Genomic DNA, 16,963 nt, shown 5'->3' with positions numbered 1-16,963 from the left:
CACCTGAAAGCAGCAAATGAGGTGCGTTAGTCAAGTCCTTTTAAAGACAGGTGGGGGCCAGTGACTGGTCAGAGTACTGACACACTTAGCATTGGAGTCTCCCTGTTAGAACTAAAAGCTTTCATTTCTTTTACAATCTAATAGAGGGGAGGTCTAGCAAACGTTTATTTTAAAAGTTGTCATTCATTCATGTTTTTTTTACAAAAATAAAACATCTTAAATGATTTGGCCGTTGGATATATAATTCTCAGAAAAACTTATCATTTTTACAGAAACTTTGAATATGTGACGGCTCTTAGACCATTAAGAATCTTCACATATATTATTTAGTAAAACAGAACCGCCCACTGAAAGGCTCTTTAAAGAAGCAAACATGTTTTTTCTGCAGCATTGATCCATAAAGCCCATTTTGACGCATTTATTTTTAAGAATGTACAGTTTAAATATTGATACACAATGACACACAAAAATCTCACTCATACTACAGTAATAGCTGTTAGAGTCCCTAGAATATTGTGTTACTGGCAGAAAATATGGTGTTAATTTAAAAGTAGAAACATGAACCATATTTGCAGGCATAATATATGTAAATACAAGTGTATTTGAACTTTAGCTCAAGTTCCTTTACTGTGAGGTGACACTTCCTGAATAAAGTTGCTGATTGGCTGTTTCACTATTGATGACACTGTTAGCTTATAAAGAGGCCCAGAGAACTTCTGGTGGCCAAATTATCTTCTGTGAGGCAGTCACAAAGGACCTTCTGACTTCTTTCAAACATTCTGTTTGAAACAATTCAAATAACAACCATGATTTCTATGATAATAACTCCCCTCTGGATTCTTATTGCCAGTCTTTACAAAACAGGTAAGTTTCTTTTTGTATATGTTATTTATTCTACATTTCTAAAAAATCTACATTTATTTCTTTCTCTTATGTGAGTTAAATCTGCCTTAATCTAATTTTTAGGTCTTGTTGAAGCTGCTGATCTTCAGCAGAAGCCATCATTTTTATCAGCTAATCTGGGTGAAGCTGTTAAACTTTACTGCACGTTTGATGAACGAACGAGTAACGAGCGAATGGTTTGGTATAAGCAGAAAGTGGGACAGACTCTTCAGCAGGTGGGAATAATTTTAACAAATAAAGATCACATGGTTTCAGATGAGTTCAAACAATCAGGAATAAAACTGGAGGTAAACAAGAGCAGCATTTCTCTGACTATTCAACACACCACTAAAGACGATGAAGGAACGTACTTCTGCGGCGTATCTCAACTGAATATGATTACATTTTCCACAGGAACTTTCTTAGCTGTGAGAGGTAATCACCATCTTTTCATTTTCATTTGTTATTAACAGTTAAAGAACTGCTTTTAAGGGCAATTTACAAATCTAAGGTACTAGAACTATTTATTATGAAAGCTCTCTAGTTCAGTGTTTCCCAATCCTGGGGCTGAAATCACAAAATTGTCTTTAGATGCTGATCTAAACTAAATAACTGGTTAATGGATTTATGGTGTAATTTCTGGTAATCTGTAAAATATAACATGATGTCAATTGACAACATGGTAAACAGCTTTCAGAAAACAATAAAGATTTTATTAAGAAAATAATTAAGAATTCCTTAAAATAGTAGTGAAGAACAGCTAAAATATTTTTTTTTTAACAAGACCTGTGTTTAAGAACATTCTCATGAACTTCTTGTTAAGCTTTTTTTAAGAAGGTTTTCATGAATCTGGTCTAATGCCCTTCATATTTTAATGCTTTCTCTGCTTAAGCACACCAACTTTAACTCAGTTAGGGCTTGTTAATGAGCCGGTCAGTGGGATCAGTTGTGTTTAGGAGCAGAAAAACCCTAACACTTGCAGAGCAGTGGGACTCTGGGATCAGGGTTGGGAAGCACTGCTCTAGTCATCTTTATGTTTAAAGTTCTAAGATATTGACTATAAATATAGAAGATTGTTTTTGAATCTTTTCAAAATATTGTCAGTCACAGCCACAGATTATTACACTACTAGTTATTACACACTAGTAAAGTACAGTGTGACTGCATGTGAGTTACAGGTACTTTAAGAGTTGTTTTTCCAGAAAGAGACTGAGCCTAGTCCTGGACTACATAGCATTCTGATTGGGGATTCTCCACTGAAAGGAAGATTTAATTCAAAGCTAAGCTTGATCCCTGTGTGGGAAACCCAACCTACACTAACCAAGTTCTGACACTGTTTATATCATTAAATAGGTCACCCAAAGTTAAATGTATCAGTGCTCCAAACTCCAGTATGGGGGTCAGTTTCTCCAGGAAAGTCAGTCACTCTGCAGTGCACGGTCCTGTCTGAGATCAGAGCAGCAGAACTCCGAGTGCTCTGGTTCAGAGCTGCTGCAGGACAATCCTTTCCTGAAATCATTTACACTCATCAGAACAGCAGCAGCCGTCAGTGTGAGATCAGCTCTTCTACACACAGCTGTGTGTACAACTTCTCCAAGAACATCCTCGACCACAACCATACTGGAACTTACTACTGCGCTGTGGCTGCTTGTGGGAAGATCATTTTTGGGAATGGAACAGCAGTAGAACTGGGTAAGTGTTAAGCAAAATTCCTTAATATACACTCATTTAAATGAGGATGCAATAAGTCTTATTGTCTGTGTGTTTTAGTTACTGAAGTCTCTAGAGAAACTTGGTCAAAAGGTGCTAGAGAACAAAAGCATTTCAGTTCTGCAGTAATAGATCAGCTAGCCCACAGGAAGACTTACCTTCACCATGTTCCTGATATAAAGTTCTACTCAGTTCTCATGGCTGAAATATCCTTCAAAGATTACATTTAAACAATTGTCCTTATCTTTAATTAAACCAATAGTGCAAAAACCTGGAAATAGCCTGTTAAATGTCATTATACATTGAATGGAGCCAAGTTTTTATTGTAATATAAAGATGAGGTATTAGAAGATTTGGTGGATCTTATTTGGTGGATATTAATTAACAGACTCATACAAATCCATGACTGATCACATGAATAAATCTGTTCTCTTCTACCTTAAGTAAAAGAAGCAGAAACAGTCTAGAGTCCAATCTGATATTTGTATTTTTGTAGATTATACATGCTGTGCACAAACCAAATGTTTCAAAGTTAATACCAATCCAATTTAGGCAAGATATGCTAGGTCATTATTTGATTTTAAATGCTGCAGTAAAATAACGGAATTTGTAGATGTACAGTGTGATACATAATTTAATTTGTTTTATAGTGCAGTTAATAGTATCATCTATTTTAATAACTGAACTGGTGATTTGGCTATCACTTTAAAATGCTGCAGTAAAATCACTCCTTTTCTAAAATGACCTATATTGCTCCTCTTTCTCAGCCTTAAAAATGCTGCTAATGCTAAAAGCTGTTTTTGCTTTCTGCATCTTGACATCAATATAAATGAGTTTAACAGTGGTTTTCTCCCAGAAGTGGCAAGATATGATAGATATTGCATGTTTCATTTCATATATATATATATATATATATATATATAGTCTCCACACACTTAGGCCACTTTGACCACTTCATAAAGTGCATTTCACTGCTGCGGATTGTGGATAATGTCTGAAAGAGTCCTTTACATATACCAAAACATCAAAACTGCATCAGTTTTATTGTAGCTGATACTGATCGGATAAAAATGCCAGACACAGCTTTTATGCTGGTGTGGATGTCCCTTATTTTTTAAGAAGGAAAACTTTGAGGAAAACTGTCATGTTTTAAAAATAAATAAATAAATAAATAAATAAATCAGAACTCTTGCTCCATGTTTTGATATCTCACAAACACAGAGGATAACTATGTTCCTGAGAAAGCTGCTCAGTTCAGAGTTGGCAATAACTGATGCATCTTTTTCAGAAGGAAAAAAAAAAAACTATAAGCAGCAGCATCACATCAAAATAATATATTTTCCTTGTTCTATTGAGTCTCACAAGCATAGAGAGTAAGCAACATTTAATTTACAGTACTGTGAATTTGATCCAGCATTTTTAGGATATTAATTGAAGGTGACAATAATTTGGATTATGGATATTTTCAGCACAGCCTGTGGATCCTGTAGTGATCTGTCTGGGAGCAGCTTTAGGAGTGTGTGTGGTTGTGATCTCTGTCCAAACCATTTTAAACCGTAGACAGAGAAACTGTGAACACTGCAGTGGTAAGTTTTCATTTCAGTCACAAAATTCTCAGTTTCAAGGTTTTTCCAGTTTCAAAATTCTCATTTACAGTCCTCTAAGTTTGAGGGATAAACTGAGTATGCGTGTGGTACAAATACCATAGTGCTATTTTTGATAAAATGAAGTGACCAGACTAAATTACACTGCACTTCCTTAAGAAGGTCTAGATATTCAGCAGATAACAGAGTTAGTACAATATCTAATAATAGGACAAACCTTTGGAATAATGAGGTAGTATGCTGTAAAATGGTTATGGCTAGAACCTGTTATGCATTCCATTGTAGTTTAGTCATGACGCTTATCCATACCTATTATAACTTAGTACCTAGTATTACCTAGTACCTAATAATTACCTAGTACTTTGATATTTTTATCTCAGTACCTAGATCTTAGAGGACATTAAAAAGTGATAGTAAACATTAAACAAGTAAATAAGTACATGTAACAATAGAGCTTCCTTCATCACTCTGAACACAACTTTCATTCACAGCTTCCTATTATCTGAAACCTGTGAGTTAGGTTTAATTTTTTATCGGTCTGCAGCCAAATTGATGGCATCTTTTTAAAAAACCATGACTACAAACTTTTGAATTGCAGTGATTGTATCAAAAACAACTCAAAAATCTGTGTCTCATAATAAAGATGCTGACCTGCTTGTGTTTGTAATTCAGCAGAGAAACTTAAAGACTCAGTCAAAGTGAAGACGACCAAACAGGTACTACATTAGTGCCATTATTACTTTTATGATATGCTTAAAAATACAGATATATAAGAGCTCTTATTTAAACTCTCATGTCTGTTACTGCAGGATGATGAAGATACTAAGGAGCTGAATTATGCAGCCTTAAATTTCCATGAAAGGAAACCTAAAAGAGGAAGAGGGAAACGAGAACAGCCACAAGAAGACACTCTGTATTCTGCAGTGAAGACCTCCTCTGTTAATGACCGCAGAGTAACTCGTTAATTTCTGTCTTTATTATTTGTATCATCTGCACTTTCAGTGCAGTGGAGGAGGACGAATCAGGTACCGAACTGACTGACAATTAAACACCATGTTGTGTTTCTGATCTGAAAAGTGAGTAATTGTGCCAACCAGTGTTAAACTGTCAGAGAGAGGAGGGTCTTTATGAGATAATTCAGTCAATGGCCTAAATGTTTGTGTGAGAAAAACTGTACTGAATTATATAATAAATGATGAAATGAATTAATTATTAACTTCTTTGTGTTACATATTATTATTATTATTATTATTATTATTATTATTATTATTATTTTAAAATGTGTCATTATGGCACATAATATGCTCTAAAATTAAAACTTGCTTTCCTTCACTGGATCCTTATTGTTTTTGGCTCAGATTCTCATAAATTACTTTTTTTCACCAATGAGTCGTACAAACTAAACCATAAGCCAGACACACATGAAACTCAGTCAATAAGTAATACTCATTGCTGCTACTGAGGTACATAAGATGAGCCTGATTGGCCTGAAGAGGGCACTACAGCTTAGTGTTTAACATACACTATATTGCCCAAAGTATTCGCTTGTCTGCTTTCACACACATATGGACTTGAGTGACATCCCATTCTTAATCCATAGGGTTTAATATGATTTCAGCCCACGCTTTGCAGCTATAATAGCTTCAACTCTTCTGGGAAGGCTTTCCACAAGGTTTAGGAGTGTGTTTATGGGAATTTTTGACCATTCTTCCAGAGGCGCATTTGTGAGGTCAGACACTGATGTTGGACGAGAAGGCCGGCCTCGCAGTCTCCGCTCTAATACATCCCAAAGGTGTTCTATCAGGTTGAGGTCAGGACAGTCAAATTCTTCCACACCAAACTCGCTCATCCATGTCTTTATGGACCTTGCTTTGTGCACTGGTGCGCAGTCATGTTGGAACAGGAAGGGGCCATCCCCCAAGTCAGGAGCATGAAATTGTCCAAAATCTCTTGGTATGGTGTCTCCCCTCCACCAAACTTTACACTTGGCACAATGCAGTCAGACAAGTACCGTTCTCCTGGCAACCGCCAAACCCAGACTCATCCTTTGGATTGCCAGATGGAGAAGCGTGATTCGTCACTCCAGAGAACACATCTCCACTGCTCTAGAGTCCAGTGGTGGCCCTTTACACCACTGCATTCGACGCTTTGCATTGCGCTTGGTGATGTAAGGCTTGGATGCAGCTGCTCTTACATGGAAACCCATTCCATGAAGCTCTCTATGCTGTTCTTGAGCTAATCTGAAGGCCACATGAAGTTTGGAGGTCTGTAGCGATTGACTGCAGAAAGTTGGCGACCTCTGCGCACTATGCGCCTCAGCGCCCCTGACCCCGCTCTGTCATTTTATGTGGCCTACCACTACATGGCTGAGTTGTTGTCATTGCCAATCACTTCCACTTTGTTATAATACCACTGACAGTTGACTGTGGAATATTTAGTAGCGAGGAAATTTCATGACTGGACTTGTTGCACAGGTGGCATCCTATCACGGTACCACGCTGGAATTCACTGAGCTCCTGAGAGCGACCCATTCTTTCACAAATGTTTGTAGAAGCAATCTGCATGCCTAGGTGCTTGGTTGTATACACCCGTGGCCCTGGAAGTGATTGGAACCCCTAAATTCAATGAGTTGGATGGGTGAGTGAATACTTTTGGCAATATAGTGTACGTCCTACACTATGAGGCATACAGATATAATTCTGGGTGCTACTGATTTACATATATACAGTATCTCACAAAAGTGAGTACACCCCTCACATTTCTGCAAATATTTTATTATATCTTTTCATGGGACAACACTATAGAAATGAAACTTAAAGTAGTCAGTGTACAGCTTGTATAGCAGTTTAGATTTACTGTCCTCTGAAAATAACTCCACACGCAGCCATTAATGTCTAAATAGCTGGCAACACAAGTGAGTACACCTCACAGTGAACATGTTCAAATTGTGCTCAAATTCACCAGAGCTGCACAGGTTGCTACTGGAATCCTCTTCAACTCCTCAATGATGACATCATGGAGCTGGTGGATGTTAGACACCTTGCGCTCCTCCTCCTTCCGCTTGAGGATGCCCCACAGGTGCTCAATTGGGTTTAGGTCTGGAGTCCTTCACCTTTACCTTCAGGAAGGCAGTTGTCATCTTGGAGGTGTGTTTTGGGTCATTATCGAGTTGGAAAACTGCAATGCGGCGCAGTGTCCAAAGGGAGGGGATCATGCTCTGCTTCAGAATGTCACAGCGCATGTTGGAATTCATGTTTCCCTCAATGAACCGCAGCTCCCCATTGCCAGCAGCACTCATGCAGCCCCAGACCATGATGTTACCACCACCATGCTTGACTGTAGGCAAGAGACAGTTGTCTTGGTACTGCGGGCTTTCTTGTGCAATAGCTTCAGAAGAGGCTTCCTTCTGGGATGATGCCCATGCAGACTGAGTTGATGCATTGTGTGGCGTATGGTCTGAGCACTGACAGGCTGACCTCTGCAGCAATGCTGGCAGCACTCATGCATCTATTTTTTGGAGCCAACCTCTGGATATGACGCTGAACACGTGGACTCAACTTCTTTGGTCGACCTTGGTGAGGCCTGTTCCGAGTGGAGTCTGTCCTGGAAAACCACTGTATGACCTTGGCCACCATGCTATAGCTCAGTTTTAGGGTGTTAGCAATCTTCTTTTAGCCTAGGCCATCTTTGAGGAGCAACAATTCTATTTCTTACATCCTCAGAGAGTTCTTTGCCATGAGGTGCCATGTTGAATATCCAGTGGCCAGTATGAGCGAACTGTACCCAAAACACCAAATTTAACAGCCCTGCTCCCCATTCACACCTGGAACCTTGTAACTCTAAAGAGTCACATGACACCAGGGAGGGACAGCGACACAATTGGGCACAATTTGAACATGTTCACTGTGAGGTGTACTCACTTGTGTTGCCAGCTATTTAGACATTAATGGCTGTGTGTGGAGTTATTTTCAGAGGACAGTAAATCTAAACTGCTATACAAGCTGTACACTGACTACTTTAAGTTATATTCAAGTTTCATTTCTATTGTGTGACATTTGGAGGTAAATAATTATTCAAAAACAGTTGTTCTTATCATCTGAAAATTTACAGCACTTATATGAATTGTTATTCAGATGCAGCATGTAAAATGTAATCCATTTTGGCCTGAAACGGTGAGTGCACAACAAGACTTAAAATTATTAAAACAGTCTCACTGGTCTCATGTGATGCAGGTTTTTGTTTTTCATTTTTGCTAATTAACTTAGAAATTGAACTGTTTGTCTGACACTTTGACTTATTCATTCAAAGTCTTCAGCTTAGTATGCAAAGGTCAAAAGGTCAATCTCTACAACATTAGAAAATTATCTTATTTGAAGGCTCTTTATCAATGATCATTACATATAAAGGGTTTTTGATGAACTATGATAGACTATGCTTTATGCTATGTCTGCAAAAAAGCCCCAGTCTGACATGTGTGGTTGGTATAGTGTAGTGGGTAACATGTCTGTCTTCTACACTGTAGACTGGGGTTCAATCTTTTGTCTCAGTCGGCACTCTACACTATAGCAATGAGGTTCATTGAGTAAGATTCCTAAAACTACCTTTGCCTCCCTGTATAAAATGATCAAATTGTGCGTTGTTCTAGGTTGGAGTATCTGCCACATTACACCTTATTAAGCAGATAGGATGCTTGGACCCCTTGTATTGCCACTTGCTTATTTTTTGTCAACATATTTTGGTAGCTTTCTAATACAGTCATATGCAAAACTTAGAACACACCTGGGCAAATAATGCATTTTATTGATTTTCTAAGTGAAGGTAAGTTAACACACTTAAATATGACATTTTTATTCAAATGTTCGTTTTCAAATATTGGTTTAACATATTGGACAAAGTTACACTACATTTAATTATTTGATAATTATATGCTACAAATAAATATTCAATATTTACATTTAGTTAACTGTTCATTAGGCATTAGTTATTACTTAGTTACTGATTAAATTCTTTGTAATTAGTAAGTGACGATGCTGTTAAGTTTCATTTGATATACATTCATACATCACTTGCTCATTAACTAATGAACTAACTGCTGCTTATTACACTGATAATTAACTGATAGGTATGTTTACTCATGTAACGAGGTAACATGATAACTAGACAGTACTTTTGAAATAGTCTCATTAATTATCTGTTAATTAATCTACTGGTTTCTTGTTATTAATCAGTTGCTTCTTTGTGTCCCCACTAGAAAGTGATAATTTTACTACTAATTATACTACAAAATCATGATTACGACAAGACTAGTAATGGCTTAAACTTTTCTTTACTTGTTTTTATTTCCCTTCCAGGATTATTAATAGGACTAAGTCATAAGTACTATTAAGTTCTCATATCACTTCTTTGTAGTATTAAACACACTTAGCAGTTCATTAACAGTGTAATAATCTGCTTTGCATTTCTCGAAAAGGAAGATCAAAAACAAAATAGTGATGAGTGTGATGAGTGCTCTGCACTGTGTTATACTATTATTATTAAACTTAATTTCTAACTGCTTTTCTTTCAGAAGCTTCTATTGAAACAGTGGTTCTGTGTGCTGAAAACTGGTAAATACAAAAGTGTGGAACCTCATACTCATTCTGTGGTTAGAGTTTAAAAGCTGCAGCAGAAAATGATCTTTCAAAACAGAGAGAGGAAGCAGTAGATGAAGGCACCTAATGTCTGACAGCACAGGCATGTTTTTGACAAGAAACTACTGAGATTGTGAGAGTCTTGCAACACTTGTAGCATCTGTGTTGAGGCCATGACTCCACTGAGAGAAGTGCTCTTTATTAAACCCACCAGCAGAAAGACACATATAGAACACTGAACTCTGAGGTCACCACCAGCCACAGGCTTCACTGTGACACACAAAATACCCCCAACTAAACTCACTCCCCAACACAGAACAACACATAAAACATGTACTCATAATCTAAACTAACAAACAACAACAGTAAACAACACAAATAGTCAGTTATCAGGAGGGCGCACATCTACTGTGAGCCTGTGCACTTAGCCGCCTGCGTGGTCAAGCCTACAATATATAGGCTGATATAAACTAATAATTTATTCCATAATATTTCCAGAATATTTTAGGATTATTCTAGACTTGTATGACTGTTGACTGAAGGATCTTGTAGTGTGATATAAAGGTTAAGCAGTGCCAAACCACATTACTCATTCTTTAACACGCTGAAGTGCATGAAGACACTCTCCATCACCAGATACATGAAATTAAATTGAACATAAAATCACAAAAAACAGAGTAAATATGAAAAAATGGAGCACAGTTCCAAATTTTCATCACTGATGAACAGTGGGAGCAAAAGTGACTAGATGTTCCAACTCCTCTGCCATTGTAGGCCTATCTCCCCCTCTCTCTCTCTCTCTCTCTCTCTCTCTCTCTCTCTCTCTTTCTGTCTTTCTTTCTTCCTCTCTCTCATTTAATCTGGAACTAGAGATGCTTTAAAGAGTCAAATGTGTTGACAGTGTTAAGAAAATTAGTGGCATTAAAATGTATTGTGGTAACGCATTATTAACACATTAACTACAGTGAAAGACCCAATGAAACTGATCTATTACCTAGAATATAAAGTATTCCTGATTTTTTTTTATAAAATAGTAAATGCAAGTGTATTTTGACTTCAGATCAAGTTCTTTCTTTGTGGGGTGACACTTCCTGAATAAAGGTGCTCATTGGCTGTTTCTCTATTGATGACACAGTGAGCTCATAAAGAGGCCCCCAGTGAACTTCTGGTGTTCAAATTATCTTCTGCCACACAGCAGAAAAGACCTTCTGACTTCCTTTTAAACATTTCACTTCAAATAATCCAATGTATTCTATGAAGATAACTCCCATCTGGATTCTTATTGCCAGTCTTTACAGAATAGGTAGGTTTTACAGGTTTTTCTTAAAAGTATTTTTTCCTTGTTTCTCTTAAGTGAGTTAAATCTGACCTAAACTAATTTTTATAGGTCCCAGTCGAGCTGTAGATCTTCATCAGAAGCCATTTTTATCAGTTAAAGTTGGTGAAGCTGCTACACTTCACTGCACATTTGAGGAACACATGAGTGCAGAGCGACTGATTTGGTATAAATATAAACTGGGACAGACTCTTCAGCCGGTGGGAACAGTGTTAGGAAAGGTCTACATTTATCCAGAATTCAAATCAACAATGGAACTGAAGGCAAACAAGAGCAGCTTTTCTCTGAATATTAAACGTGCTACTGAAGACGATGAAGGAATGTACTTCTGCGGTAAATCTCAAGGGAATATTATTGAGTTTTCCACAGGAACTTCCTTAGCTGTGACAGGTAATCGTCATATTTTCATCATCATCTGTTAATGTAAACAGTTTTTAACAGTAACTTAAAACCTTTAACAACAGTGGGAGAAAATGGGATGAAAGTCCCCTTTAACAACGAGGTCCATTTACTGTGGAACTAAACTGTATCAGTACATAAATGTATCATGTACAGTTAGATTATTAATAAACCTGCACACAGTTAGAGGAACTGAACTGGAATAGCAGACAGTTCTGTTTTTATAGAATAAAATAGAAAAATCCGGAAAAGATCACTTTTTACTCATACTCTGGGGTAAGAAGCCCCCTAGTGAATCTTTCATAAATGTATCCTTTAGATTTTACTGCATCGTTTACTGCCTTGTGTTGGGCAACCTGGTCAAATGTCCATTATGTTGAACTCAGCAAAAATTATGAATAAATAAAATTAGCAGAAAACTGACATATTTAAGTGTGTTCTCTGTAGATGTGTAACTTATTTTCATTTAGAAAATCAACAAAATGGAATTTGACCAGCGGACCCAAACTTTTGCATGCAAACCAGTTTATACCAATATTTCTACTCTTTGCATTTTTATTTTAATAAATTATGATCAAAGACTGATGAAAATCATTATTATTATTATTATTATTATTATTATTATTATTATCATTATTATTATTATTATTATTGTCATAGAAACAATGCAATGGCATTTAACAGCAGTTTTAAGTGGTAAATGATTATTAACCATCATAGAACAGATCAGATAATATAACTGAGCTTCAAAACTCACATAAACATGTCTAATTTTAGCTAATAGTCACTAACTAGCATCTAACAGTGAACAGTGAACAACTTTGTGTCTTAATGATAAAAATCTAAGTTATATTTTTGGGCAATATGCTAAACGGGGGCCTTTCACTTCTTTTCTGCATCTTCTCCCTAAAGTCTAACTTTATATTCTTTATATTTCCACTCTAAAAGAAAATAAAATCTGTTTTTTCTTCTCAATAGCAAATGTTCTCTCCACATCACCTCATAATCATTTACTTTTAGTAACTTTTCTTACATAATTTGATGTAAACATACAGATCAATATTAGCTAATGATGTCAAATTACATCAGTTGACCTCAAAATGTTTCTGGCGGAATAAATCTCAGCACTGCAGTAATGAAGAGTATATTTCTGAATTAATTTGACCTCAGACATTTGACCTCTGTAGTGCAGTGTTTCCCAGCTTTGGTCCTGGAGGTCACTGTCCTGCACATTTTAACAAGTTCACTTCCACTCAGTTAGCGCTTGTTAACGAGCTGATTAGTAGCATAAGGTGTGTTAGAGCAGTGAAACTGTAGAAGAGCAGTGAGACTCCAGGATCAGGGTTGGGAAACATTGCTGTAGTCAATGATGTTGAAGTTCTAACATAATGACTGTAAATACAGAGAATAGATTGTTGATTGTGTTTGTATCTTTTCAAAGTATTGTCAGTCACAGGTTTTTATGCTACACACTAGCAAGTTATGTGACAATAATGTAACTTCGTGATTTTTATATCACTGCTAGGTAGCTTATTTTCACACTTGAACCAATATCTTTTAAATTTTATATTATTAAACAGGTTATCCTGAGTTAAACATCTCAGTGCTCCAAACTCCAGTACAGGGGTCAGTTTCTCCAGGAAAGTCAGTCACTCTGCAGTGCACAGCCCTCTCTGAGATCAGAGCAGCAGAACTCCGAGTGCTCTGGTTCAGAGCTGCTGCAGGACAATCCTTTCCTGAAATCATTTACACTCATCAGAACAGCAGCAGCCGTCAGTGTGAGATCAGCTCTTCTACACACAGCTCTGTGTACAACTTCTCCAAGAACATCCTCGACCACCACCATATTGGAACTTACTACTGCGCTGTGGCTGCTTGTGGGAAGATCATTGTTGGAAATGGAACAACAGTAGAACTGAGTGAGTTTTCAGTAAAATTATTCACTATAAATGTATTTTCTTTAAGGAAAAGCATTGAGATACAACAATATTTTTGTCTATGTGCAGTAATTACTGCCACCTGTGGAAAATTCTTTCTCCATAACTGTCCTTTTTCCCTTAATATTATAGAATTAAATATTAAAGGACTGCTAAATGGTCATCTTTGCCATGTTAACAACAATCATAAGTGAGAGAGGCTAAAGTGTTTGTTAATTGTCATTTTGCAAACTTCAGGCACTTTGTAAAAACAGTCATTTGCAAAAGTTTGAACACCAAATAATACATGAATACATCCTCTACAGAGAACACATTTAATATGGACGTTCTCTGTAAATTTTAGTGCAGAATTTTAAATATTTATTTTTACTGAGTGTAACATACTGGAAAAAAATATATAAAATACTAAACAAAACAATAAAAATATAAAATACTAAACTAAACAATGAAAAAACAAAACAAAACAAAACAAAGCAAAACAAACAAACAAACAAAAAAAAACAAAACAATGAAAAATAAGGTGAAAATAGCTCCACTTAAAAAGCTATCATGAAGGAGATGTGAGGAACCTGCTTTGACATGCATACACGGCCCAAGTGTGCTTGATTATTCATTGAATTTTTTTTATTAATATTTGATGTTGATTGAATTAGTCTATAATTTTGATCATGCATGTTCTTCAGGGCGGCCTCTGGATCCTGTAGTGATCTGTCTGGGAGCAGCTTTAGGAGTGTGTGTGGTTGTGATCTCTGTCCAAACCATTTTAAACTGTAAAACGAGAAACTGTGAACACTGCAGTGGTGAGTTTTAACTACAGTCACAAAACAACATCCTCATTTTTTTTATCAAAGTGATCCATTATATGAGAAATTCTGCTGCATCCAACTCGATAACTAGTAAACATTTTCTTTTACAGTCATCTAAGTTCACTGCACAGGTGGCAATTTAAATATGTGGTACAAACTGCAAAGTTCTAGGTATTTATTTTAGGCAACATGGTCAGTTTCAGCTTGTAGATATTAACTGTGTTATTGTGATCTACAAACTCCACAGTGCTGTGTAACTATTTTGGGTAAAATAATGACTAAAATACACCGTAATGCATAACTATGCAGAGAAATGACACAGTAAAATACTCATAATTAGATATTTATTTGGCGTATAATAAGGTGGTAAAGAGAAACACTCCGTTTAACTGTAATGTGTCATGTTTGAGGAGTAAAGTAAATCAGACATTTCTCTGAGTTGCATGTATTTTATGGGTAAACAGTATTATGTATTATGTACTTGACTGTAACCTAAAAATGAAACTGAAATTTTAAATAAATTTTAAATAAACCAGTATTTCTTACAGTGGTTTTACTGGGTATTTATTATTTACATTTTTTCTGATTTTTCTGATTTATTTTCCTGTTTAAATGTGAGATTACCATTATCATCCACTTATTATATGCTTCACTACATAATTTTTCAGTTTAATGGCTAGAAATGTTGGTGTAAATTAATCATAGTACTTATCACATTCTTACCCATAGTAATTATCTAGTCATCCAGTAAATAGCTGGATTTTTAGAGTGAATTAAAGAAACGATCTTGGAAGTCACCATCATGTTAACCACAATTATTACATAGCACTTTGGATCATATTGCATACTTACCTGCTTAATACCAAGAACTGAGGAGACAACATTACCAGGGACATTATTTAGAACCTTAACTCTAAATTAATTAGCAATTAAGTAAGTAAATAAATAAATGAATACCTGTTACAATAAAAATGCATGCATGTTTGTGCACAAGTTCAAAAATTTGGAAAAGTGCCCAAAAAAGTGTTCTACGTCATAATAGCTTAAACAGTGAGGATTTAATATTACAGTTTATTCACAAAACACTTTAAGATATTTTTGTCAGCATGAAAAATTAAGTGAACGAGACATTATTTAATAATAAATAATGTATAATTAGTAATTAGTAATTATTTACATACATTGATATTTTTGGTCAGGTTATCTGACATGAGCTTTGATCTTTTTTTTTACAATATGAATTCTGAATATTCATTTTATAATTAACAATTTCATTTTTTATGTTATACAGTTTTTTCAGTCATTTTGCATTAATTAACAGCTACATTCATCATTCTGGACACATTTCTTATTTCTTGAACTAACATATTACAATCATTTTATACACGTGTGTGCAAACAAAACTGATTCTGTGTTATTAAAAACAGTGATTTAAAACTTTTGAATGTAGTGAATGTGTGAAAATGCAGCAAACACGATAAAGATAAAGATACTGACCTGCTTGTATTTGTAATTCAGCAGAAAAGCTTAAAGACTCAGTCAAAGAGAAGACGACCAAACAGGTACTGCTTTAGTGCCATTATTCCTGACATTACATGTACAAAATCAATGATATATAAGAGCTCTTGTTTAAACTCTCATGTCTGTTCCTGCAGGATGATGAAGCTGAGGAGCTGAATTATGCAGCCTTAAATTTCCATGAAAAGAAAACTAAAAGAGGAAGAGGGAAACGAGAACAGCTACAAGAAGACACCCTGTATTCTGCAGTGAGGGGCTCCTCTGTTAATGACCACAGAGTAACTCATTAACTGTAACTTATTAATTGTAACTCATTTATTTTCTTTTACTTGTTTTTAATAGAAGCAAAGCTTAGAGAAGTTCTACCTGCAGTGCATCTTTATCTGCACATTCAGTGTGGTGGAGGAGGGGGAGTCAGGTACTCTGATAACAAAGAAACTGACTGAAAATAAAACCCCATGTCAGGTGTTTGTGTTTCTCAACTTCAGCATAAATAGAACATCTGCTCTCATAAAACGTTTTCAGTGATTGTGCCTAGCAATACAAAACTATCAGTGAGAGGAGGGTCTTTATGAGATGGTCAGTCATTAGGATAAATGTCTGTGTAGGGAAGAGCTGAAACATTAATGATTTATTATTCCATATTTTTATTACTACATAATATTCACCTAAATTAAAGCTGTTGCTTCTTTTAATTTGACTTTTACTGAAATACTTCAGAAATGTAATTTACTTCTGTATTTGTTTACAATTTGTCAGCAATTTAGTTCATTTTCTAATACATACTGGTCACATATTCCTCCTGAATATTAGAGTCAGTTTCTAATGTCAAAAAAATATTATTGTGCATGATTTTCTTTGTTATTGTCCTTTAAAGGTAAATTCAACATTTAGTTCTTTCATTAAGATGATAACAACGTTATAATTTTTGTTAATTAGTAACTCTGTGATTTCACAGTACATCATTATGGGGGGTGGGGTGGGAGGTGACATTTGCTTAGTGCCATCAAAAGGCTACAGCTGGCCTTGTGCATGACTAACCTCCTCCAGGGCCGGCAAACTTCATGATTATCATCCTGCTTGTTCTCTTCTTTATTAAAAGGCCTGTATCCTACATTTGTCCTGTATTGTATCTTTTACC

The 16,963-nt window shown here is 35.9% G+C and overlaps 2 protein-coding genes across 2 annotated transcripts; both read left to right on the top strand.

Annotated features, from left to right (window-relative positions):
• Positions 1–750: 750 nt before the first annotated feature.
• Positions 751–5,412, top strand: LOC118806429. Its single transcript, XM_036567847.1, has 6 exons — positions 751–864; positions 967–1,317; positions 2,236–2,574; positions 4,062–4,178; positions 4,869–4,912; positions 5,006–5,412. The coding sequence occupies exons 1-6, from the start codon at positions 807–809 to the stop codon at positions 5,159–5,161; spliced, it is 1,065 nt and encodes a 354-aa protein (XP_036423740.1). The 5' UTR covers positions 751–806; the 3' UTR covers positions 5,162–5,412.
• A 5,553-nt stretch (positions 5,413–10,965) lies between these two features.
• Positions 10,966–16,150, top strand: LOC118806428. The gene is made up of 6 exons (XM_036567846.1): positions 10,966–11,129; positions 11,214–11,552; positions 13,142–13,480; positions 14,182–14,298; positions 15,823–15,866; positions 15,960–16,150. Exons 1-6 carry the CDS (start codon positions 11,072–11,074, stop codon positions 16,110–16,112), a joined length of 1,050 nt encoding a protein of 349 aa, XP_036423739.1. The 5' UTR covers positions 10,966–11,071; the 3' UTR covers positions 16,113–16,150.
• Positions 16,151–16,963: the final 813 nt, after the last annotated feature.

This window comes from Colossoma macropomum, unplaced genomic scaffold, assembly GCF_904425465.1.
Source record: "Colossoma macropomum unplaced genomic scaffold, Colossoma_macropomum, whole genome shotgun sequence".
Classification (NCBI taxonomy): Eukaryota; Metazoa; Chordata; class Actinopteri; order Characiformes; family Serrasalmidae; genus Colossoma; species Colossoma macropomum.
The sequence above is the reverse complement of the archived record's forward strand: the minus strand, read 5'-3'. Positions and strand labels throughout refer to the sequence as shown.

Coding starts and splice junctions, on each gene's coding strand:
- LOC118806429 (XM_036567847.1), top strand. CDS start 807: ATGATTTCTATGATAATAACTCCCCTCTGGATTCTTATTGCCAGTCTT. Junction 865..966: donor TGCCAGTCTTTACAAAACAG/GTAAGTTTCTTT, acceptor TCTAATTTTTAG/GTCTTGTTGAAGCTGCTGAT. Junction 4,913..5,005: donor AAGTGAAGACGACCAAACAG/GTACTACATTAG, acceptor CTGTTACTGCAG/GATGATGAAGATACTAAGGA.
- LOC118806428 (XM_036567846.1), top strand. CDS start 11,072: ATGTATTCTATGAAGATAACTCCCATCTGGATTCTTATTGCCAGTCTT. Junction 11,130..11,213: donor TGCCAGTCTTTACAGAATAG/GTAGGTTTTACA, acceptor TAATTTTTATAG/GTCCCAGTCGAGCTGTAGAT. Junction 11,553..13,141: donor AACTTCCTTAGCTGTGACAG/GTAATCGTCATA, acceptor ATTATTAAACAG/GTTATCCTGAGTTAAACATC.